The 21523-nt window shown below is 48.0% G+C and overlaps 1 protein-coding gene across 2 annotated transcripts in view; it reads left to right on the forward strand.

The window, feature by feature from the left end:
* The window catches only part of LOC149336480 (ATP-binding cassette sub-family C member 4-like), a 70443-nt gene extending 59273 nt beyond the window's left edge, over positions 1-11170 (forward strand). Inside the window, exons 25-27 of one of the 2 annotated variants that reach the window (XM_089554716.1) lie at positions 4095-4261; positions 7432-7626; positions 10683-11170. In XM_089554716.1, the coding sequence (XP_089410842.1) occupies positions 4095-4261; positions 7432-7626; positions 10683-10893 (573 nt within the window). In that variant the 3' untranslated portion in view covers positions 10894-11170. Of the gene's footprint in view, positions 1-4094; positions 4262-7431; positions 7627-10682 lie in introns of those variants that run through there. The other variant, XM_089554717.1, reaches the window with a different exon arrangement.
* The last annotated feature ends 10353 nt before the right edge of the window (positions 11171-21523 follow it).

Here is a 21523-nt window from a genome sequence, read left to right on the forward strand (position 1 = left end):
TTCGCTCCAGCCAGCTTTCAAGATCGCGCCTAGAGGGCAGAAGTTGAACGGAGATAATAGTGAAACTCAAAGAAAAATTAGCCCGTTAGCGGTAGAGACGAGCAAGGAAGTCTGGGGCACTGGTTGCGTAAAAGCAGAATGAAAAAAAATGCAGTATCTGTCAGACAAACCAAAATGATGTAGCTAAGGGCTTCTAAAATAGATCAATATGCAAAAATTGGCTGTGGTTTAGCTCTGGTTAAACCTGGAGTGACGCGAGAGCTGGAGTAGTTCCCTCTCACCCTCTCCCCCCCCCCCCCCCCCCCCCCCCCCCAATGGACACGGAGCATGCGCAGAGCTGTTGCAGTTCGGTTCAACGTTTTTAGATCTAAAAACGTTGGTTCGGTTGCGCTAGTTGCGCCGGCGCGCAGTGCCGCCGGCAGCAGCAGGTGCTCCGCACCACGTGACCAATGGCGCCGCCACGGAGCTCAAGGGGGGCCACGCTGAAGGCTCGAAGTGCTGGCGTAGTGTAGCTCTCGCTACAAAAAAAAAACCCACAGGAAGGTTACCGTCGTGTAAGGCGAGATACAGTGAGACCTGTTGAGTTATTTTCCTTTGTCGATGTATTTAGGTAAACAATTTCAAAACCACATGCATGTATAGTTACAGAGCATAATGTTAGCTTTCCACACATGCTCGTTCTTCGACTACAACTGTTTTCCAGTCCGTCGCTTCAAGCGCGCGCCAGTAGCGCTGCTCAGCTCGGGCGGTCTGTTCCGCATCAGTCGCCGCCGTTGACGGAGAGTGCCGCATACGGCAACACGGCAACCACTGTCCGGGTAGCTCCAATGGTATCCAACATTTCGGTTCTACCAATCCTCCATTCTCGTCCTACTGTCCTCCTTCCGCAGTAATCCTCCTCTTTCTTCCGCCATCACCACATCCCTGGTGCGTCCCGTGCCAACCAACCTCCGGTTCCGCATTCCTCCGCTGTCGCCGTAAAATCTTCATTCCACGGATTCCCTCCTCCGCATCTTTCCACGGTAACCGCATTCCGCTTACGCAATCCTCCGCTCTCACTACCGCACTCCGCTACCACTACCACATTAACACCTTTAGAGTGTTTCCCGTGGCAGCCACCCTCTGGATGCGCATTCCTGAACTATCACCCTAATCTCTTCTTTCCGCGTTAATCTTCCTCCCCCTCCTCCAACCTTCCCCATGGTTACCACTCTCCAGTTACGCCGACAAGGCTGAGCTCATAGAACGGACCTCTAGCAGCTGTGGGCGCAATAAAACAGCCAATTTAATTATTTCCTCGCCGGAACCACGATAACAAAATAAAACGCATAACATGCCGTTCATTGCTTTACACGAAATCATCAATTCCCCGCACCATAATAGACTGGAATAACCTGCCATCACACATAACCACTGAGGTTAACTTACAATCGTGTCAGCATTGGTTAAAGCGAACCATGGACTAACATATTTTGTATTTTTCTTCTATTATGTGCATTTATTGCTATTTTATTCTGCGTTGTTTGTTGTGTTATTCGTGTACATTAATAGCTTTACTTCATACTTCTTTATTACATGTATTTTGTTTCAAGTGCCTTTGCCGTATTTTCATGCTTGTATCGCCCCCCCCCCCCCCCCCCCATGAAATACCCTCGCACGAGGACCCTTAGAGGTATTGTAAATAAATAAATAGATTAATTAACCAAGGTGAAACTCGCCACCGCCTCGATATAAAGGGGATGCCTGTATCTCTCTCTGTCTATTAATAGAGTTTTTACAGCGAAACCACTATTTCCACTACCTCCAAAGCAAAACGGTGTCATTCTTTCACCAGCACGGTTCTAGCTTGTCCTTAATAATTAAAAAAGAAAGAAAGGGAGATTGACGCCTCGCTTTTCGCGATCTCTCCTGAATTCAAGTGAAGGAAAAACCTGGCCCGACAACGCAGGCGCTGAACTGACAACTAGCAAAAACAACAGTTAGTTCAGCGCCTGTTTTGTCGAGCCACGTCCTTGTCTTTGCGCTCTTTCCTTCACTTGAGTTGATGGACAAAGTAGCGCGCCAAAAAGCCCTAATAGATTACATCTTTCCTGAATGCCGTTTGCGAACGAGACTTTTAGGTAAGAAATATTCTTTGCGAAGAAGCTGACTTACAGAATTTTGTGAGTTGCAATTTCTTGAGTGTTCATAGCACGCATTGAATGAGTGATGTAACTTGGAAGGGCAGCCTCAGAACGCTAACCCACTTTCAAATAACAGGATTTTTGTTTGTCTGCTGCAACGATGACAGTCCTGTTGTCAAGACATTTCGAGCAGACTTAGGCTTCGCTGTCGCCTCCCTTGTTCATTTTGGGCTCCTAACATTACTGACAGGCGCTATTGTTTTGAATTCCAGTATAGCTACACAAGAGGTAGATTCTATAGGTTTAACTGCGCCCTTTCTTGCCTCGAAAGCGAACTCTTTCGTATTATGTTGCTGAAAAAGGATGCTAATCATACTGTCCGAGGGGACTGAGTGATTTCCATGGCGTGCGCTGCTAATGTGAGCGAGTTATGTTTAGTATATGTCTCAAGAAACAACCAAGGCCTCTGCCCTTTACCGGTCGAAAAATTCACAGCGTTGACTCTACCTCCGCTATGCGCTTCTCCATAAGGGAGAAAGGGCGAATATTATGGAAGCTTTCTGTATTTATTTATTTATTTATTTATTTATTTTATTCATGTACATACTGCAGACCATGGTTAGGTCCAAGCAGGAAGGGCAGGTTCACAAAAGGCAAAATTATAGCAACGAAAATACAACAATACAGCAACGATAATGTAGTAAAACAACAATACAGCAGTGCAAGACAAAGCAGAAAAAATACATAACACGCAATATCAGACATGGCTGAGGAACGCGTCTGATTTTCAGGGTTGATTAGGTTCGGTTAATGAGTTCCAGTCGGATATGGTGCGTGGGAAAAAGGAAAACTTGTGCGGGTTAGTCCGGGCAAATTGTGATTTTAAAAGAGCTTTTTGATAGTGTCGTGTATTCCGTGTTGGCATTCATCGTGTATATTCATCGTGTATATTCAGTATATTCATCGTGTCGCAAAAAAAGAATTGTTCATTATAACCGTTACAAGACTGTTGGTTGTCTATGAACATTGTATTGATGTGCACTTTTTGCGGTCTATCTGACATTGCTTCTTACACCCTTTCGATCCTAAATTTAGGAAGAAAAGTATGTCTCCATAATCACAGAAGATACCGGCAAGCAAAAAACCGTAGCAATTATTTGCGAAATATTATCCTGGAAGTCTCCTACATTGCGGTATCTAGCTGTAAAGAAATTTCACCGAATTATCAAAGCGAAGAAAAACAGTATATAAATGTTTGGCCAAGACAATATAGTGTTTTAATGTTTCAAAAATATCGAGGAAAACATGTCAGCATTTTTGCATATCCCTCCTAGTTCTCGGACTATTGGTAAAAGTGTCTATGCCTCGAATTCAACTGTTCGTCTTAGCAAAGATTCTGTCAGCCACCGTGCGACACTATTGGTACAGCTTACCTAGGTCCATAAATGCGATAAAGTTAGCATATGGAGCAAGATGCTCATGAATTCTGGCGCTAGCGCTGATGCTTGCTGGAGAGCTAACAGCAAATCGCTTCAGTTGTGGTGTGCTCCTTTTGAACAGAAATAATTGGTTGTTTCCGAAATTACAGTTCAAAACTATAGAAAATTGTGGAAAAAATTAGTGGTGGGCAATACTTTACGTTTCCGTGCTTTTTCAAAGCTTCAAATCTGTGAAAAAGAACTATGATGCTTTATAATGCGGCCTTCGAGTTTCTCACATATATCAAATAATCTTTTAGCTGACATTTAGTTGCTCGGAGCAGGAAATTTGGGCCGAACATCAGTGAGGTAGGCGACCTTTGTTTCCGTTACAGGGTGAAAGGAATTCTGAAACGTGGGTTCAAAGAGAATGCTCAGGGGAAGCAGGAATACATTCCAATTTATCCGCGCTGGATGTTTCACACAAGGCATGTAAGAAGACATCAATGAAGTGGTGAAAATCGGCAAGTAAGTTTTCTGTTCTTCGTGCCAGGACCCGACCCTAGTCACCGCCAGCCTTCGGGATAACCTGGATCCAACGCGAGTCCATTCGGACGCCGAGATCTGGGACGCGCTGAGGAAGTCCCACTTGAGCGAATTCGTCTCCAGGAGTCCGCACGGACTGGACATGGCAGCTGGCGAAGGAGGCTGCAACCTGAGGTGAGTTGAAATTGATTCCCAGATGTGTATTCATTTGGACCCAGAAGTTGTGGACAAACGCATTTCTTAACGGGAAATTGTTTATCAATGTTGCTCACGACGATTCTTTCACTTACCCTTAGCATTGTTTCCACGCCGTGACCATACTTACAAGATCAAACGCACCACATGTCACACTTCAAGTTTTGCCCGAATCATTCATACCCAAACCATTACTGATTGGAACCGGCTGCCTTCCACAATCGCAACTGAAACGAATGGGACATCATTTCATGAACTTCTAAACAATCAAAGCGATGTGTAGTCTTCTATTTCTGTTCTGCTCACCATAATGTGTTTGAGTTTTGTTTTATTTTTTCGTTCGGTTTATTACGTTGTTTTTATTTGTTGTTGTTTTTTTCATTCTGTTCATTTTGCGCTTTCTTGTTCCGCCACATTTTGATACTTGCTGACTGTCGGTTGTTGCTCTTTTCTTGTTTTTTTTTACTCTGTTACTCACTTTAGATGTTCCTTCTTGTGTATTCATGTTCGAATTTTTGCCACCCCCTATTTAATAGACTCGTGAAGAGGGCCTTTAGGGCCTTATATTTATTCATAAAATGAATAAATATATAAATTTTCGCATATCATCATATTTCAATGTAGCAATCAATATATCCGAAGAGCCCCTTTCGGAACGCTTGAAGTTTTTTGCCATCGTCAAAAACGTCTCATTGGTTTTATGTTGCAGTCTTAAAGGGACACTGAGGAGAGCTCTATTAATATTTTTTTTATAGCAAAATCCGATAGTTCGGCATTTCATGGCTTTGTTGCCACTTGGCCGGCAACGAAAGATGCATTTATTTCTAAGAAATTTGGATTCGAAGTTGAAATAGTTTTTCCCGCCGCTCTGATTCAAACTTGGGATTCTGCTATGACGACACAGAACTAAGTGACGTGAAACATGACATTCACATGACGTAACGCAGACTCCGTGATTTCTGGCGGCCAGCAGTGCGGCCCAGCAGCAGCCGAAAAGAAAGCTACCGCCGGCCGCACGTTGAAGGCATCTATCGGCTATTGCGGCCGTCGCTTCGTTTACATTTGCACCGGCGTTGTGCCAGCGTTACAATGGATCCCGTTCTCGAAGTCGTCAACGAAGTTCTCGCAAATAGACGCCTTTAGCATACCGTGTACCTTGTTACCGTTAGCGGAATACCGGGAGCCCCAATACCGCTGACAGCAAGCGCTGATTGGTCCCGGCGCTGCAGGAGCGCGCGTAGCTATCGGGTACGTGGCGCCATCTGGCGACGTCAAGAAGATTTGCGCATGCATTTGCTGCGCCTCGGTGATTCGTAGCTTCTCGTGTCCTAGTGTTGCTAGAACTATTGGTTCTAGCAACACTGTTTTGTTCTATGACGCCATGAAGCTTGTACTTGCGAGTTTGGCCTGTGGCGGCGATACCTGTATTTTGGTTCTTGCTCTTTTCTATGTTACAGGAGCTTTGTTGTCAGTATGAATGGCGTTTTTGTAATCAGGAGCTGGTATTCTGTCGATGCAAGTCAACTTCAATTTCTCCTCAGTGTCCCTTTAACTACACAGTGGGAGCGGAGGGCCACCTTAAAAAGCAAGATCTGGCAACGCGTCAGACAACGTCTGGCAACGCGTCCATCGATATATTCCTAACAGTATCTTGCAATATTCCACAGTAGTCTCACAATTTAAAGGGATGTGCGTGAAAGCTGGACCTGATAATCGCTAAGAGAGAACGACCAGAGTAAGCCACTGTTTCACTCCCTGTAGCAGCTGTTTTACACGGTGTAATCTTCCAGTGGAAATAAAAACCCTGTTAACTCCTGTAGGAAACGAGTAGGACAGCCAGTGGACTTCAGCGACGGTCAAAAAGAGGCGACGAATTGTTCAACTCCCTCCACTTGTACAGTGCACAATAGCTGCGCTACCCTATAACCCACTCTACTAGAATATTTCTCGTAATTTTATGACTTCAATGACTGCGAATACCGAAAGCCTCGCTTGAGCAGCGTGAAGGAATTTGTGCACATTATCAAGCGCAGTGAGAAAGTCAAACTCGCCAAGAACAATCAGCTGTGTGCCAGATTTTAACAGTATCTTCCGCTACTTGCCCCCCTTCTTGTGAAGTGTTGATAAATGCACAGTAAGCGTATTAGTTAAAAAAAAAGCTTTCCTGGAACGACGGACGCTAAGACTCACACAGGAAACATCCACTGAATTGCAATGCATGTTCACGATGCGAATGCGAGACGTCGCCTTGAGTGAAACTACACTGGATATTAAATGGCGCAAGTTACTATAAAAAAAATCATTAGCATACTCTATGCATTTGCTTCCGAATAGAAATTTACTGCAACGACCAGCTTTTCTCTGGACTACTTTGTCAGCGTACGGCCATATTTCTTCCGACGCAGTGTAAACGGCCAAAAGGAGGTGGAGTTGACAGACACTCCCCGCCATCCTGGCAGCCATACATTGTGCAGAGTTCATACATTTATCTTCATCTTCGCCAACCGTCATGTACGCTTCATCTCTCCATACATCAAGTTCTGCAAGCGCTAAACGGCGAATTTCTCAAAATGCTTATAACAGCAAGAGCCGAGCTGCATAATGTAAACTCTCTTAAAACTTTTGCAACCATCTCATTACATGTCCGCGAGGATTATATGGCACGCAACGTAACCTCCCTCATTGGTGAATTGGTTTTTGAGGAAAGGAAATGGGGCAGTATCTGTCTCGCATATCTCGGCGGACACCTGAACCGCGCTGCAAGGGACGGGAGGAAGGTGGGAGTGAAAAAAGAGAGAGAGAAAGAGGTGCCGTAGTGGAGGTCTCCGGAATGATTTCGACCCCCTGGGGATGACATGCACTGACATCGCACAGCACACGGGCGCCTCTTGCATCTCACCTCCATAGCAACGCGGCCGGCGCGGTCGGGTTCGAACCCGGGTACTCCGGCTCGGTAGACGAGCGCCTTAACCACTGAGCCACCGCGGCGGGTGAAACCTCCCTCATTGGGTTCCCTTTCTCGGTGCCTTTCTCTCGGCCTTTCAGTGTGCATCCTCTCTGAACAGTGAGAGGCACGCGGTAGGGTTGCGATAATTCCGGGTGGTTGTCCAAGGCATGAGCGGCTCACCTCGGGTTTCTCCTTCCCCCAGCGTCGGCCAGCGGCAGCTGGTGTGCATGGCCCGCGCGCTGCTGCGAAGGCCCAAGATCCTGGTGCTGGACGAGGCCACGTCGCAGATGGACGGCGACACGGACCGGCTCATCCAGACCACGCTGCGCATGTGCTTCTCCAGCTGCACGCTGCTCGCCATCGCGCACCGCGTACACACCGTCCTGGACTACGACAAGTACGTCCCCGCTTCGCACACTGGCGGTGCGGTGCAATACCGCAGCCCGAAGTAGCGTTGCACAGCGTGTCAAGCGCAGTGGGATATATACATATACATATACACAACTTGACATGGTGTGGCATGGAATAGAATGGCATCGAAAGGCATGCCATGATAGAGAGTGCATGATATGACTTGATAGAGCGTGGAATGACATAGCATGGCATTACACGACGTGGCACGCTAAGTTAAAATGTAATATGCCTGGCATGACTTGGCGTGTAGTGAACAGGAAACGGGCTGAGTGAGTCAGGGATCAAATATAGGTTAATGACATCCTAGTCGAAATCAAGAGAAAGAAATGGGCTTGGTTTAGGGCATGTAATGCATAGGAAAGATAAAGCTGGTCCTTAAGGGTAACGGAGTGGACTCCAAGAGAAGGCAAGCTTAGCAGGGGGCGGCAGAAAGTTAGGTGGGCGAAAAAGTTCGCGACGATACGGTGGTGGCTGCTGACACAGAACAGGGTTTATTGGAGAGACATGGAAGAGGCCTTTGTTTTTCAGTTGGCATAGTCATGTGGATGATGATGATGAGTATTTCATGACACGGCATAAGCATCGTACATATGGCAGATAGGCGAGGCTAAAATATGTTTACATGGGGCGGCAGACAGTAGGGGGAGCGAATGAGATTAAAACGTTTGTGGATATAGGGTGCTAGCAGACGGGGCAAAACGTGCTTAATTGGAGACATAGGGGACAGTCCTTTGTCGTGCATTGTGCGTTGTTCCTCTGACGATTATGGTGATAATTGAGGCGGCAGTATTGCACGGAATACAGCACAGAAACGCTTAAACAGCTTAGCACAAAACATTACTAAGTAGCAACGTTAAGAGATTGTGCGGTATTACTGGCCTAGCTTTGTTTCGTGTTCATTTGACATAACTCCATTGCCATAACTCCATTGCCATTATTCCCTGGTTTAACAAAGGTTAGCATCGCTGTGCTTATATGTAGGCGACAACGGTAAACTACAGGTCAGGTTTGGTTTGGTTTGGTTATTGGGGTTTAACGTCCCAAAGCAACTCAGTCTATGAGGGACGCCGTAGTGAACGGCTCCGGAAATTTCGACCACCTGGGGTTCTTTAACGTGCACTGACATCGCACAGCACACGGGCCTCTAGAATTTCGCCTCCATCGAAATTCGGCCGCCGCGGCCGGTATCGAACCCGCGTCTTTCGGGCCAGCAGCCGAGCGCCGTAACCACTGAGCCACCGCGGCGGGTGAAACTACAGGTCAAATCGCGTTGTATTTGCTATCAATATTTATACCCGCAGCCGTTGATTCAAAGTATGCATGAACTTCATGTATGTATGAACATCATGTTGCATAGCAACGAAGCAAGCATCGTGAACATTAGCGCCGAAGCCTGTCCGGTTTCTCTAGCATGTTATTTGTTATGCATTTTCTTTTCACAATTCAAAGCGCTATTCTGCTTCTCCATGACGCTTACGGTGAGATGTCTACAGTTTAATCATTCAATATTTCACTTGGGACAGGGGTGAGGTTTGACCTTCTGGATTTTCACATCGTAATCCGCGAGTGAAATGAAACTGCAATATAATTACCGTTTGGGTTGTTCTTTTTCTCATGAGCATACCTATTTTCCATTTTTTAACCGAATGGGACTCTTGGATGACAATGGCTCGCGCACGCGCTGTATTCTTATCTTTGTTTTTTTTTGTCCTCACTTTAGTATTTATATGCCGAAGCGCGTCAATAAAATTCAGTTTGAAGTTAGCGCTGCGTCCTCTGCCTCTCACATCCCTGCCTTTTCTTTGTTTTTGCGATTAAAAAATTGTTCTTCGAAATGAGCAAACAACTACCCCGAGGAACAAGGCTGTGGATGATGGCATCTTTCCAGTGATCGTAGCGTAAATTAGGCACCTTTCTGCTCTAAGCACGTAAACGAATGAAATACGTCTCGTTCATAGTATTTGATGCCTCGAAATAAAACAAAAAACTGAAATATTGCAATGAAGTTTGCTTTATTTCTAGGGGACCCTTCGTAATGTACTTTAATATTTGCATATTCCAGAATGTTCCCAATATCCATGACCTAGGTTTTCATCTTCCCGACCAGAAGCCACGCCTGGAGCCTGGGCCGTTGTTCCATTTAGTCTCTGTTTATTTCCTCTCAGAGTAAATTGTGGCTACCAGCAATATTTTTCATGGCTTTTTTTCTTCCATTGTACTGAGCGAAGCCGCGAGTATTAATTTCAGTCTCATCGTTACGCCCCCGTAGAGGCTGCACAGTTTGTTCATAGGTTCAGAGTTTTGCCCACACTTTTTTTTGTACCGTCTCATTCATGTCTAGCATTCAGTTCAGTTTTATTCCTTAAAGGCCCCCTTTTGCAGGGGGTGTTACATAAGGGGTGGGAATACACTTGAAAATGTGAAAAAACAGCAATGATTAACATTGAAGATGATCTGTTACGGTCAAAAATTTTAATAAATGCTCAATTGTAAGACAGTGCTATATAAATATTGAAGGTAATGATTCAGTCTTCTAACATGTACAGCCTTTGTCAAAAGTAACCAGGCTGCATGGTTTGCTTCTAGCTCGTGCAGTGGAGCCCTTACAGCTTCCCTGAAGCTGAAATGGTCGTTAAAGGGAAGGACTGGGGGTCTTCTTACTCTCCAACACCTTTTGATCTTTAGGAAAACAACAAGGGCTCCACTGTAAAAGCTACAAGCAAACCATGCAGCCTGGTTACTTTTGACAAAGACTGTACCATAATCTTTCTTTTGAAGTGTCTCCATCGATCGCATCGTACAGTTAGGACTGCCATAGGAAACCAATGAGGTACGGTTTTGAAGATAGAAAAACTTTAATAGCACAAAAATACAAGAATGCCGTGGGATGACCTGCGAATATATTTATTATTACAGGGAAATCTTGCATTATATGAAAACACATAATGCAAGATATATATCATAAACGGTTTATATATCATAAACGGCTTCGCGCTCAAAAATGCTTTTGTCCAGAATTATTGGGTATGTTCCTTCCAGGATCCTCGTGATGGCCGATGGCGAGGTGGCCGAGTTCGGCCCCACAAAGGATCTCCTGGGAGACCCCACGTCCCTCTTCCACGACATCGCAAGGGACGCAGGCGTCATTCCACCGAACGGAATCACCACGCCCGAAGCGGCGTTTCCGGCGGTGCGACCACGCTCGAGCTTTGTGGCAGCCCGTATCCTGAACAGTGTGCCACGCGCTTAACTGCGGTCCTCTACACCCAGCCTTCCTTAACTGAGGCCGATCACGTGTGTGAGAGATCCCTGCCTGCCTCCTACGGAGCACCATGATGCCGAACTCGAGGACGCCCATCTAATATTACCCGGTGCGAGCCAAGAGTGAAAACTCCGGCGTGCTGAATTTTGAGTGCACGCTGCAGGGTAACCCGAGCTCAACACCGAGCTCCTCCCACAGACAGCACCCCTCATTACCCCATGGCGTTGCTTTGCCATGCAAAGCTCCGCTAATGTCTCTAAAGCAATGTGAGAGTCCATAGCTCAGAACTGGCACGTGGTTAGCGTGCTGAGTACAGAATGTACTACCTGAGTTACTACACTGAGCATGACGCATCGTACTTAAATAAAGAAATGTTTTTTGCTGCAACCGATAACTGTGTTTCGGGTGCTTAGATGTGGTGCAGTCAAGAGGATTCCCCCGTTGTCTCTTTTCTATCTTGTTTCCTTTGTTTGCAGATGCCTGTGGTCAGCATGCGGTTACGCAAAAGAAATTTGGCGGTGAAATACTGCACGGAATTTAAGGCTATTCGTGGGGCTTGGAAGTCGCAGCATACAAAGGGCAAAACGCTTGTCTAGAACACGTTCTCGGCGTGTTTCGGAATAAACACGTGATATGTAATGATAATTTTCGGTTAAAGATAGTGAACAGAGGACACCACACTTTGCAACCATAACATTGCTTGCAATCAAAACTAAATACTCCTGTACTCCACGCACGACAAGGTTCTCTTCCTTCTGAGCACTGACGACAGTGAAATTTCCATCACCAAGAACTGGAACGCTGTCAGCCCACGTGTTCGAAAGAAATTTTGTCAGCATTGAGTGCGTGTAAGTTCACAGACATTTAAAGTTTCTAAAGTGAAATCTTAGTCCGCCGTGAGAGTGGCAGTCCTCATAGTCACGTCAAGCCGCTTCAATGTTGACCCCAGTTCGGGCATCGTGTTTTACATTACCGGTAATCTTCCCTTCCAGCCACGACACCACCCATTCAAAAACCGCATCGTGTTAAACCTACTAGGAACACATGACTAGACAGGGCGTATTTTCGAGAACATCGAGCCCCGGAATGTACTATCGCGATCAAATTATTACGGGATGCATGTTCTCGGGAAAAAAATGATTTCAGTTCCACCTCGCAGCTCAGTCGCGTAGTACTGTTGCCAGCAGATAGAGCGTGCTTGAGCCTTCACACTGTGACGCATTTCAGGAGACGGAATTGCATGACTGCTCTGAAATAACTTTTTCCCTGACACACTCAAGTCTCCTAAACTTTTGATGGCGATAAAATGTTAATGGGATACCGAGGGCAACTCCACCTAATTTTCGTTATTAATGAAGGGGGATCTTTTTTAAGGGCGTCGACGCACAAGCTCACCCTGATGACACGACCAGAGCTTGCATAATGCCGCGAGTACTCGGAATCTGGTCCGCGTGTCCCCTGTGGATCAAGCCCCTAAGGTTCAGGGTATAATTAAGAGGCCATCAGCTGAGCTCGCATCACAGATTTGCAACATGTGACGGCGTCGCCCCTGCCGTTTACTTTAAGGAAACTCCCATGTACAAAAATCTTTATTAAGAAAAAAAAACTTCTCTGACACTAGGCCATATAAGACGCGAATGAGCAAGTGCGAACGTCAACTACCGTTATTTTTTTTTAAATTCCTCCCCTTCCACCCTATCCATAATATTTTCCTTCCTGGTACGGCCTATGTGTCGAGCTCTCTGACACTTCTAAAGCCTTTTCCATTTTAAATTCTTATATCCACTACACAAAGCCTCCTTTAGTCGTTTCGAAACGTTTGGCAACGTCTTACGACCACGCGCCCCGCCCAATGGCAACTGAGGTTGCACGAGGCGCCACGGGATTGAATAGGTCCAGGACCACCGAAAAGCGCACATTTTACAGCTTAAGCCGCCTGATGCGGCCTTGAAGTGGAACATGAAGCCAGCCAGCGTCTCCCTGTAAGTCCAGAAGAGGCTGCTCACCATCGCCAAGAGGCCAGCAGAAGCCACTGCGGCCCTGGACTAAGGACTTCACGCGCGAAAGCTCCAGCCACCACTTCTCCAAATAAATGTTAATTCATTAGTTGCAGTTGGAACGCTATGAGGGACTTCTCCTTTGGTAGACGGCATCACCGTTGCTTTCATAGTGCCTCGCGACTGGGATCTGTCGCGTTCATCCGTTAGTCCATGCTATTAAGGCGAAAACTTTTAATGCCTCATACTGTCGTTAGCAGACGCTGTCGGCAGCCGTGTCGACAGACGCGTCGGCAGGTTTGTCCGCCTTTCGGCGTCACTGCTTAAAAAGAAACTGCGCCGAAGGTGGGAATCGAACCAGGGCCTTTGGCATTTGAAGCGGAGACGGTACCACCCCGCCACGAAGGCTTTTTTTTTTTTATTTATTGCCTGACTTCGGCAAGAACCACAGTACACAAATACACTTACAGAGCGCAATGAGCAATAATTAACAACACTATCCGCCCGGGGGTGCGTGGCTTCATCATATTAAAACTCCTTAAGCGTCACCAAAGGCTCGACTCTTTCGAGCCACTCGGGAGCTTCAGGAGCAAGTTTCTGAACTTCAATATACTTATGCATGCACTCCCGAAAATAGATCCGTGCTGGCCGTGCATCAGGATCGCAATGATATCCTGCCATTCTGGAGCGCCAAATACAATGGAGGCCCATTAGCATAATGAGGTCGAATGGTGTCCCATCCTCACTCTCTACAGGCAAGTACCGAATACCATGAGCGTCAAGCGGAAATTCCTTTTTTAAAGTCCGTTGCAAGATGTCCCAAAAGTATACCCCCTCCCAACAGTGCAAAAAAACGTGGTCTATTGTTTCTGGTTGTTTACAAATTAAACAATGTGATCCCCAAGGTAGAAATAACTGCTTCCTTTCCAAGAATTCCTTTACTGGTAGTGTTCCGGTATGTAATTTAAAGAAAAAAGTTTTTGCACTTGGCGGCACCTGCATCGCCTTCACACGCTTAAGTACGTCGCGTCCCTGGCCTCCATTGTATAAGACCCTGTACATAGGTTGTGGAAGAACTACATCGCACAAATCTTTATACAACTTCTTCCTGCTAACAGAAGATAGATATTCATACGAAAATCGAACAGTCAGGAATCGAACACTCGCGACAACCTCTCTAAAGTAACCAAAAATACGTCCCGAGAAACTTTCGGTTGTGACAACAAAGTCCGGCAGTGCATTTCCGAGCCTTAATTGGCACACAGTGCGCAAAAACGGATCGCTTACATCGCGCACAAAACAAAATCTGCTTACAATCTGCCGCAGAAATAAGTGTCCCAGACTCAGGCCGCCATCCTTCACCCGCCTAAACAAATTGGTCCGGCTACAGCGTTCCCAGTCCGCAGCCCACACAAAAACGGCAAAGATCCGGTGCAGTCTCTGTACGTTCATCCTTGCACAATGCAACACTTGCATCACGTACCACAGCCTAGACATAAAAAACAGATTGCACACTGTGGCCCTTGCGAAAATTGAAAGGTGTCGCCCTTTCCACCTTTCCACCTTTTCACGCGTGGCTTGCGTCTGTGCTTTCCAGTACGAATCGCTATCGCGATAACCGTCCAGTGGAACGCCTAAGTACTTTACTGGGGTCGTCACCCAGGACACGTTTGCAAAATTGCCGGGCTTCGTTGGCCATTCTCCGTGCCAAAGCCCCAGGGACTTTGACCAATTCACTTTACTACCGGTGATCTTGGTGAATTCTTTTACGCATGCCACGGCCTCGGTTATACCTTCCCGGTTCACTGTGAACACCGCGACATCATCTGCATAAGCCAGCAGCTTAACTTCTGCTGCCTGTAGCTGGAATCCTCGAATTTTTTCACTTTCCATGATATTCAAACACAACGCTTCAATGTAAATGCAGAATAGAAGAGGGCTGAGGGGACAACCCCGGCGCACCGAACGCTGCAGGCTAATGGGGGCCCCCAAACTCTTATTTACAATTAATCTTGTCGTGCAGCTCCGGTACGCCAAGGCCACTCCCTCACAAATAATGGACCCTAAATTCACATGGTCGAGTATGCAGAACAGGATATCGTGCGAAACACAATCGAATGCCTTCTCAAGATCTAGCTGAAGGATGGCTACACAGCTATTTGTGTAATCACAACATTCCAGCACACACCTCGCTTTATGAATATTGGAAACAATAGAGCGCCCCTTGATCCCACACGTCTGGTGGGGACCGACTATATCCTGAATTACTGACTGTAGTCTACAGGCTAAAATCTTCATGAAAACTTTATAATCCACGTTTGTGAGGGCGATAGGACGATATGCTGTGACCTGCTTTAACTTTTCTGCGTCATCGGATTTAGGGATTAGCACTGTATGGGATTTACCATAAGACGGGGGCAATTCATTTTCTTTATAGGCTTCGTTAAAAACTGCTGTCAGTACTGGCACTATTTCGCTTTTATATGCTTTGTAAAAAGCGGCGCTTAACCCATCAGGTCCAGGAGATTTTCCCAGGTTCAAATTTTCTATCGCTTGCTCGACCTCCGACGCAGTCATCGACAGCTGCAGCCTTTCTTTCTGTTCGTCATCTAATCGCGGCAAAGCGCCAAGAAACTTTTCCTTGAATGCGCTCACATCCACTTCTTGCTTTGCAAACAGCGCCTGATAATATTCAAGAAATGCCAGCTGGATATGCCCGCTTTCTCCAGATAACGCCCCGCCCCATTCAATCTGTTCAATGTGGTTTCGTTGAACATGCGTTTTTTCCATTCCTAGCGCTCGTTTTGAAGGTGTCTCCCCATCAGCTATATCTTGCGCCCTAGCCCGCACCAGTGCGCCACGATAGCGTTCTTCGTCAAAGAGTCCAATCTTATTTTTTATTTTCCTAATGTCATCCATCCATTTGCCAGGCTCTTCGCTTTCTCTTTCGAGAAGTTTAGCTAGTAAAGATCTTAAATTGTCCTCCTCACGCTTCTCCTCTTGTCGTATGCAACTTGACCTTTCGATTGCTGCTATTTTTATTTGTTGTTTGCAAAGTTCCCACTGCTGCCATACTTTCAGTTCCCCGCTCGGCTTTAATTTACTGATTTCTTCGTTTACTTTCCTGCTAAAGATGTCGTCTGTAATGAGCTTATTATTTAATTTCCACATCTCCCAAGAAAACTGATTTCCTCGTTTCTTTGTCCCTATCCCACACTTCACTAAACAATGATCCGAAAATGATACCGGTACTACATTATAGCTACGGCATTTTGAAATAACGTTCGGTGACACATAAATGCGATCTAGCCGTGCATGGCTTGACCGTTGAAAATGGGTGAGTCTCACACAACGCTCTCCTTCTAAACATTCGGCCACATCATCGAGGTTGCACGTGTCTATAATTTCTGAGAGTACTTCAGTGCTTCTGTCCCTAAATGCCCTTGCACTGGTTTTGTCACAGCCCCTCAGGACGCAATTGAAGTCACCCATTACGATCAGGCATTTCTCACAACTGAAGTGCTTTTGTACGCGTTGAAAAAACGCTGTCCTCTCATCCACCGCATTTGGGGCGTACACACAAATGATGCGCCAATATGTTTTGTCGTACAGGAGGTCAACCAAAACAAATCGACCCGAAGGACACGCCGTATATGCCTGAACCTCAAGTCCCGGTACATTCTTTACAAAGATGACACAACCCGCAGACGTTCCTACAGCGTGGGCGACAACTGCAAAAAACCTAGACGTGAAACGTCTCACCATGCTCCCGGTCTCCTCTTCCCCGTCAATTTTCGTTTCCTGCACTGCCAGGACGTCAATGTCGTGCTCAGTTAAAAGGCGGTACACCTGGCTCTGCTTCTTCTTACTTGCCAGTCCCCTGACATTAAGTGTACCGACTTTCATGGGGAACGCATGAGCCATTTTAATGCAGAAGAAAGAGGCCGGGAACATGGTGCTTACCCTTCACGTCTAGCGCTTGGCTAGACGCCATCGTTGACACCGGAGCCATCCGGTGCTGGTGTCAGGCCTGGCAGCGGGGGCGGCTTGTCAAGGGCTCTCCTCTCCGTCGACACAGTTGATCGTGTCCGGATGGACGACCGCCGTCCTTGGGTCGTTTTTGCCGGCGGCTCTTCGACGCTGGGGGCTTCCGCCTTGTCGTCTTCGGTTCCGGTCTGGGCGTGTGGCCGCTTCGCTGGGGCAGGGACGCCGGTCGTGCGGGCGCCGCTCTGGTCAAGGTTCTCCTCGGTCAGAGTCGCTGGCTCGGTTTCTTGGAACGCTGGCACGCTTACTTCACCGCTCGACGCCTCCGTCTCCTTTCTAGTAGGTTCTGCCCCCTCAGGCTTGCGTCCGGCATCGCTGCGTCCGGCGTCGACTTGCTGCGTCCGGCATCGGCTTGCGTCCGGCATCGAAGAGCCCGTCGATCCTGCTTGCGTTTCGGGTTCCTCTATGCCTTTCGCAGATTCTTCAGCCTCGACTACATCCATCAGGAGTTCCGCAGAGTCGTCTTTCGACGCCCCGCCCGTAGCCACCGCATAAGTGCGGACACACTCATTATCCGCGTGGCCGTACCGCCGGCATTTCGTACAGCGGGGAACCTTGCATTCACGCCGCACGTGGCCTGTACCATGGCAGCGCAAGCACTGCATTGGACGCCCAGGCGCTACGACAAGAGCCAACTCTCCGGCGACACGTACCTGGTGTGGCAGGTCATCCACTTTCAAGCCGGGCTTCAACTTCAGTAGGACCGTTCTTGTCGTTGAGCTCTTGTCATTGACGCCTTGAATCCGCCACCGCTCACGCGTAACGTCGGTCACTTTGCCAAACGCCGCGAATGCCGTCCGAATGTCGTCGTCGGCCACACCGTGAAGCATCCAGTGTAGCCGCAGCTTTACCTGCTGGTCTTCCGGGTCAATAATGAGGCAGCGGCGTTTCTTAACTTGCAGCTCGTTGAAGGCGAGCAACTTCTTTGCTGCCTCCGTGTTCCGCAGGGTAACCGCCCACACGTGGTTGATTTGGTACGCCCCCAACGCGACCACGTCGGGGAGCATACCGGTCTCGGCCAGGGCGTCTCGGAAATCCTCGACCCCGAAACGGCCTCGCTCGCACGTCGCCGTGAAGAAAAACGGTGTTGAAAACAACACGTCCTCTTGGCAGTGTCGGCAAAATAATCTGGTAATCCTTATCACCGCAGTCATCGATCCTGTTTCCGCGGCCGTCTCAAGGTTAGAGCATGAATAAAGGCGCATCTAGTGAATGCATGGGTTTCATAAATAAAATAAAATGAATAAAGTGAAGGAAAGGAAAAACAAAAAAATTAAAATAAGAAAATAAACAAAAAAAAACAAAATAAAAATTAGATATGAAAATAAAAATAACAAAAGGGTGTGCTGTCCCGAGTCCAGTTTGAATTTCCCGCCCGGGCGCCAACTTCATCTGCGGACACTGGACTTCTCTCCTCCCCGCTCTTTCTCTTCCTTCTCCCCGTGCGCCTTCCCTCTCGCCCGCGTGCTTTCTCCCTCTTTACACCTCCCTCCGGAGGTGTCATGTTACGTAACTCGTGACTCTTTCCTTCCTTCTACCGCGCTGCACGACTGCGGCAGCACCGCGTTTTTACAAGTTGTAAATGCCTGGATAAATGTTCGATTTTCCTTGTGTTTGCGACCTGTCATCTATCTGAGGAGTGGCCACAGCCCCAACGCGTGCCACGGAATCAGAATAGTAAAAACGCGTTGAACGTCGAGTCGGTGTCTCGCGCAATCTTCGAAAGCACCTAGGCTCCGCTGGCTGGCTCCGCTCTTCAGAAGTTCCGTTTTCGCATCGCAGCCACGGACGACATGGCGTCACAGGACCGCAAGTCGCCCGCTGCTCAAGTGAGTCCGGACCAGTCTCATTTTGCATGCTCTGAGAACACAGCAAGCTATGTGCAGTCACGGCATTCGTCGCGCTCAGCTCGTTCGGCCGTCTCGACAACGCCAAGCATGCTGGCCGCCAGAGCAAGAGCGGAGGCCGCCGCGGCGCGAGTACAGGCTTCTCTCAAGAGGAAAGAAGCCGTGGTGAAACTGGAAAAGGCCAGACTGGAAGAACAAGAGAAAAGTGCGGCTGCGGCAATCGAACGCAAGAAAGCCGAGCTAGACACAGAGTTACAAGTCATGCAGTTGGAAAGAGAAGCGGCCGCCGCGGAAGCGCAAGCGGACGTCCTGGAGGCTGCCGTAGATCAGCACGGCGGGGAGCATCACATCTGTCGGACTGTCTCCGAGGCATCCGAAGACCGCGCTCAACGTACCTTTGACTACGTGCTTGACCAGGCTCACGTGCACATCGGCTCGCGCCAGCAATCGCAGCAGCATGACCGCGGGGAGCATTACGTCTGTCAGAACGCTAATGAAGCACCTGAAGACCGCGCTCCATGCACACCAAGCGCTCGCAGCCAAGGCATCACGCAGAACATTGCTCGTCATCCGGGAGATGAAGCTAACGCCCCTGAACTGACCGCCATGGCAAAGTATCTGATTCGGCGCGACCTTGTGAGTACCTCCCTTACGAAGTTCGACGACTGCCCTGAAAACTACCGGTCGTGGAAATCTACGTTCAAGGGAATGACTCAGACTCTCGAAGTCACGGCAAGCGAGGAACTTGACCTTCTCGTGAAATGGCTTGGGACCGAATCGTCAACCTACGCGAAGAGGCTGCGTTCCGTGCACGTCGACAGCCCAGAGGCCGGGTTAAAGGTAGTTTGGGAAAGACTTGAGGAATGCTATGGTCGCCCAGAAATTATAGAAGAGGCCATCTTTCGAAGAATTTCGAACTTCCCCAGACTGACCGACAAAGACACCCATAAATTGAGAGAGCTGGGAGACCTCCTTCTTGAAGTTGAGGCAGCAAAATGTGACCCTCACCTGACTGGGCTCTCCTATCTCGACACCGCAAGAGGGGTAAACCCCATTGTAGAAAAGCTGCCCCAGCGCTTGCAAGACATGTGGATCGCGAAAGGCTCCAAGTACAAACAGAATCATCAGGTCGCCTTTCCCCCTTTCTCGTTCTTTGCCAGCTTTATCAGGGACCAAGCGAAAACGAGAAACGATCCTAGCTTCAAACTCAGCTCCGCAAGCGGCACCCCTTCAAGGCTCACAAGAGTAGACAGATGGGCAACGGATGGAAGCCCGAGAAGAGCACCCATCTCAGTGCAAATGACGGACGTGGAAGCAAGCACTGACCATCCGCCCTCAAACGCATTAAAGTGGCATGATGCAACCAAGTATTGTCCTCTGCACAGGAAGCCTCACCCCCTCCGGAAGTGTCGCGCATTCAGGGAAAAGCCGCTGGATGAACGAAAGTCTCTGCTGAAAAATTTTGGGATATGCTACAGGTGCTGCGCTTCGACAGACCACTTTGCAAAAGACTGCAAAACAGTTCTCAAATGTGACGATTGTGGTAGCGATCGGCATGCCACGGCGCTTCATGCTGGAAATGCCAGCCACAGGCCTCCTGTAGCTCAGAACGATGCTGAAGATGCAATTCTAGACAAGGATTTTGCACTTCAGGTGTCATCCAAGTGCACAGAGGTCTGCGGTCAAAGCAACGGTGTCAAATCCTGCTCTAAGATCTGCTTGGTGAAAGTCAGTCATCCGAATCAGCCTCACAAGACTGCAAAAATGTATGCCATCTTAGACGACCAGAGTAACAGGTCCCTTGCAAGAACAGAGTTCTTCGACATTTTCGGACTCGATGGTCACAGTTCCCCCTACACACTAAAGACATGTGCTGGAACTAAGGAGGCAATAGGAAGAAGAGCGTCTGGCTTTCTCATAGAAGACATACATGGCTCCGTGAAGCTTCCGTTGCCAACGCTTATCGAATGCAACGAAATGCCTAACAACAGGACCGAGATCCCAACACCGGAAGTGGCATTGCATCACCCTCATCTCAGAGCTGTTGCTAAATTCATTCCTTGTTTGGACCCTGAGGCCAAGATTCTACTTCTCCTCGGGAGAGACATCCTCAGAATACACAAGGTTCGACAACAGCGCAACGGACCGGCTGATGCGCCATTTGCTCAGAAACTGGATTTGGGATGGGTCATCGTAGGAAATGTCTGCATAAGTCGAAGTCGCACACCGGACTGTGTCAGCAACCTCAAAACAAACGTCCTCGAAAATGGACGTCCCTCCCTTTTCGAGCCATGTGAGAACCATTTCTTGGTCAAGGAGAAGCTCACTGCCATGCAGCGGTCGACACAATGCTTCCAACCAGCTCAGCACGCTGCTAGGAAACACAGCTATGACGATGAGATCGCTGAAACGCTGTTCCAGACAACGGAGGATGACAACAGACCTTCCCTTTCTGTCGAGGACAGGAAGTTCTTGAAGCTGATGGACGACGAGTTCTCAAAGGACGAATCCAACAGTTGGATAGCGCCTCTCCCCTTTCGTTCTCCAAGGCCATGGCTTCCGAATAACAAGTGCTTGGCCGAGTCACGCCTCACTGCTGTCCAACGGACCTTGAAGAGAAAACCAGAACTGATGGAACAATTCACGGCCTTCATGGACAAGATGTTCAAAAACGGCCATGCCGAGGAAGCTCCGCCAGTTCGAGAAGGAGAAGAGTGTTGGTACCTCCCC

This window comes from Amblyomma mixtum, chromosome 7 (genome assembly GCF_055824585.1).
Source record: "Amblyomma mixtum isolate Tamu chromosome 7, ASM5582458v1, whole genome shotgun sequence".
NCBI classification, from domain to species: Eukaryota; Metazoa; Arthropoda; class Arachnida; order Ixodida; family Ixodidae; genus Amblyomma; species Amblyomma mixtum.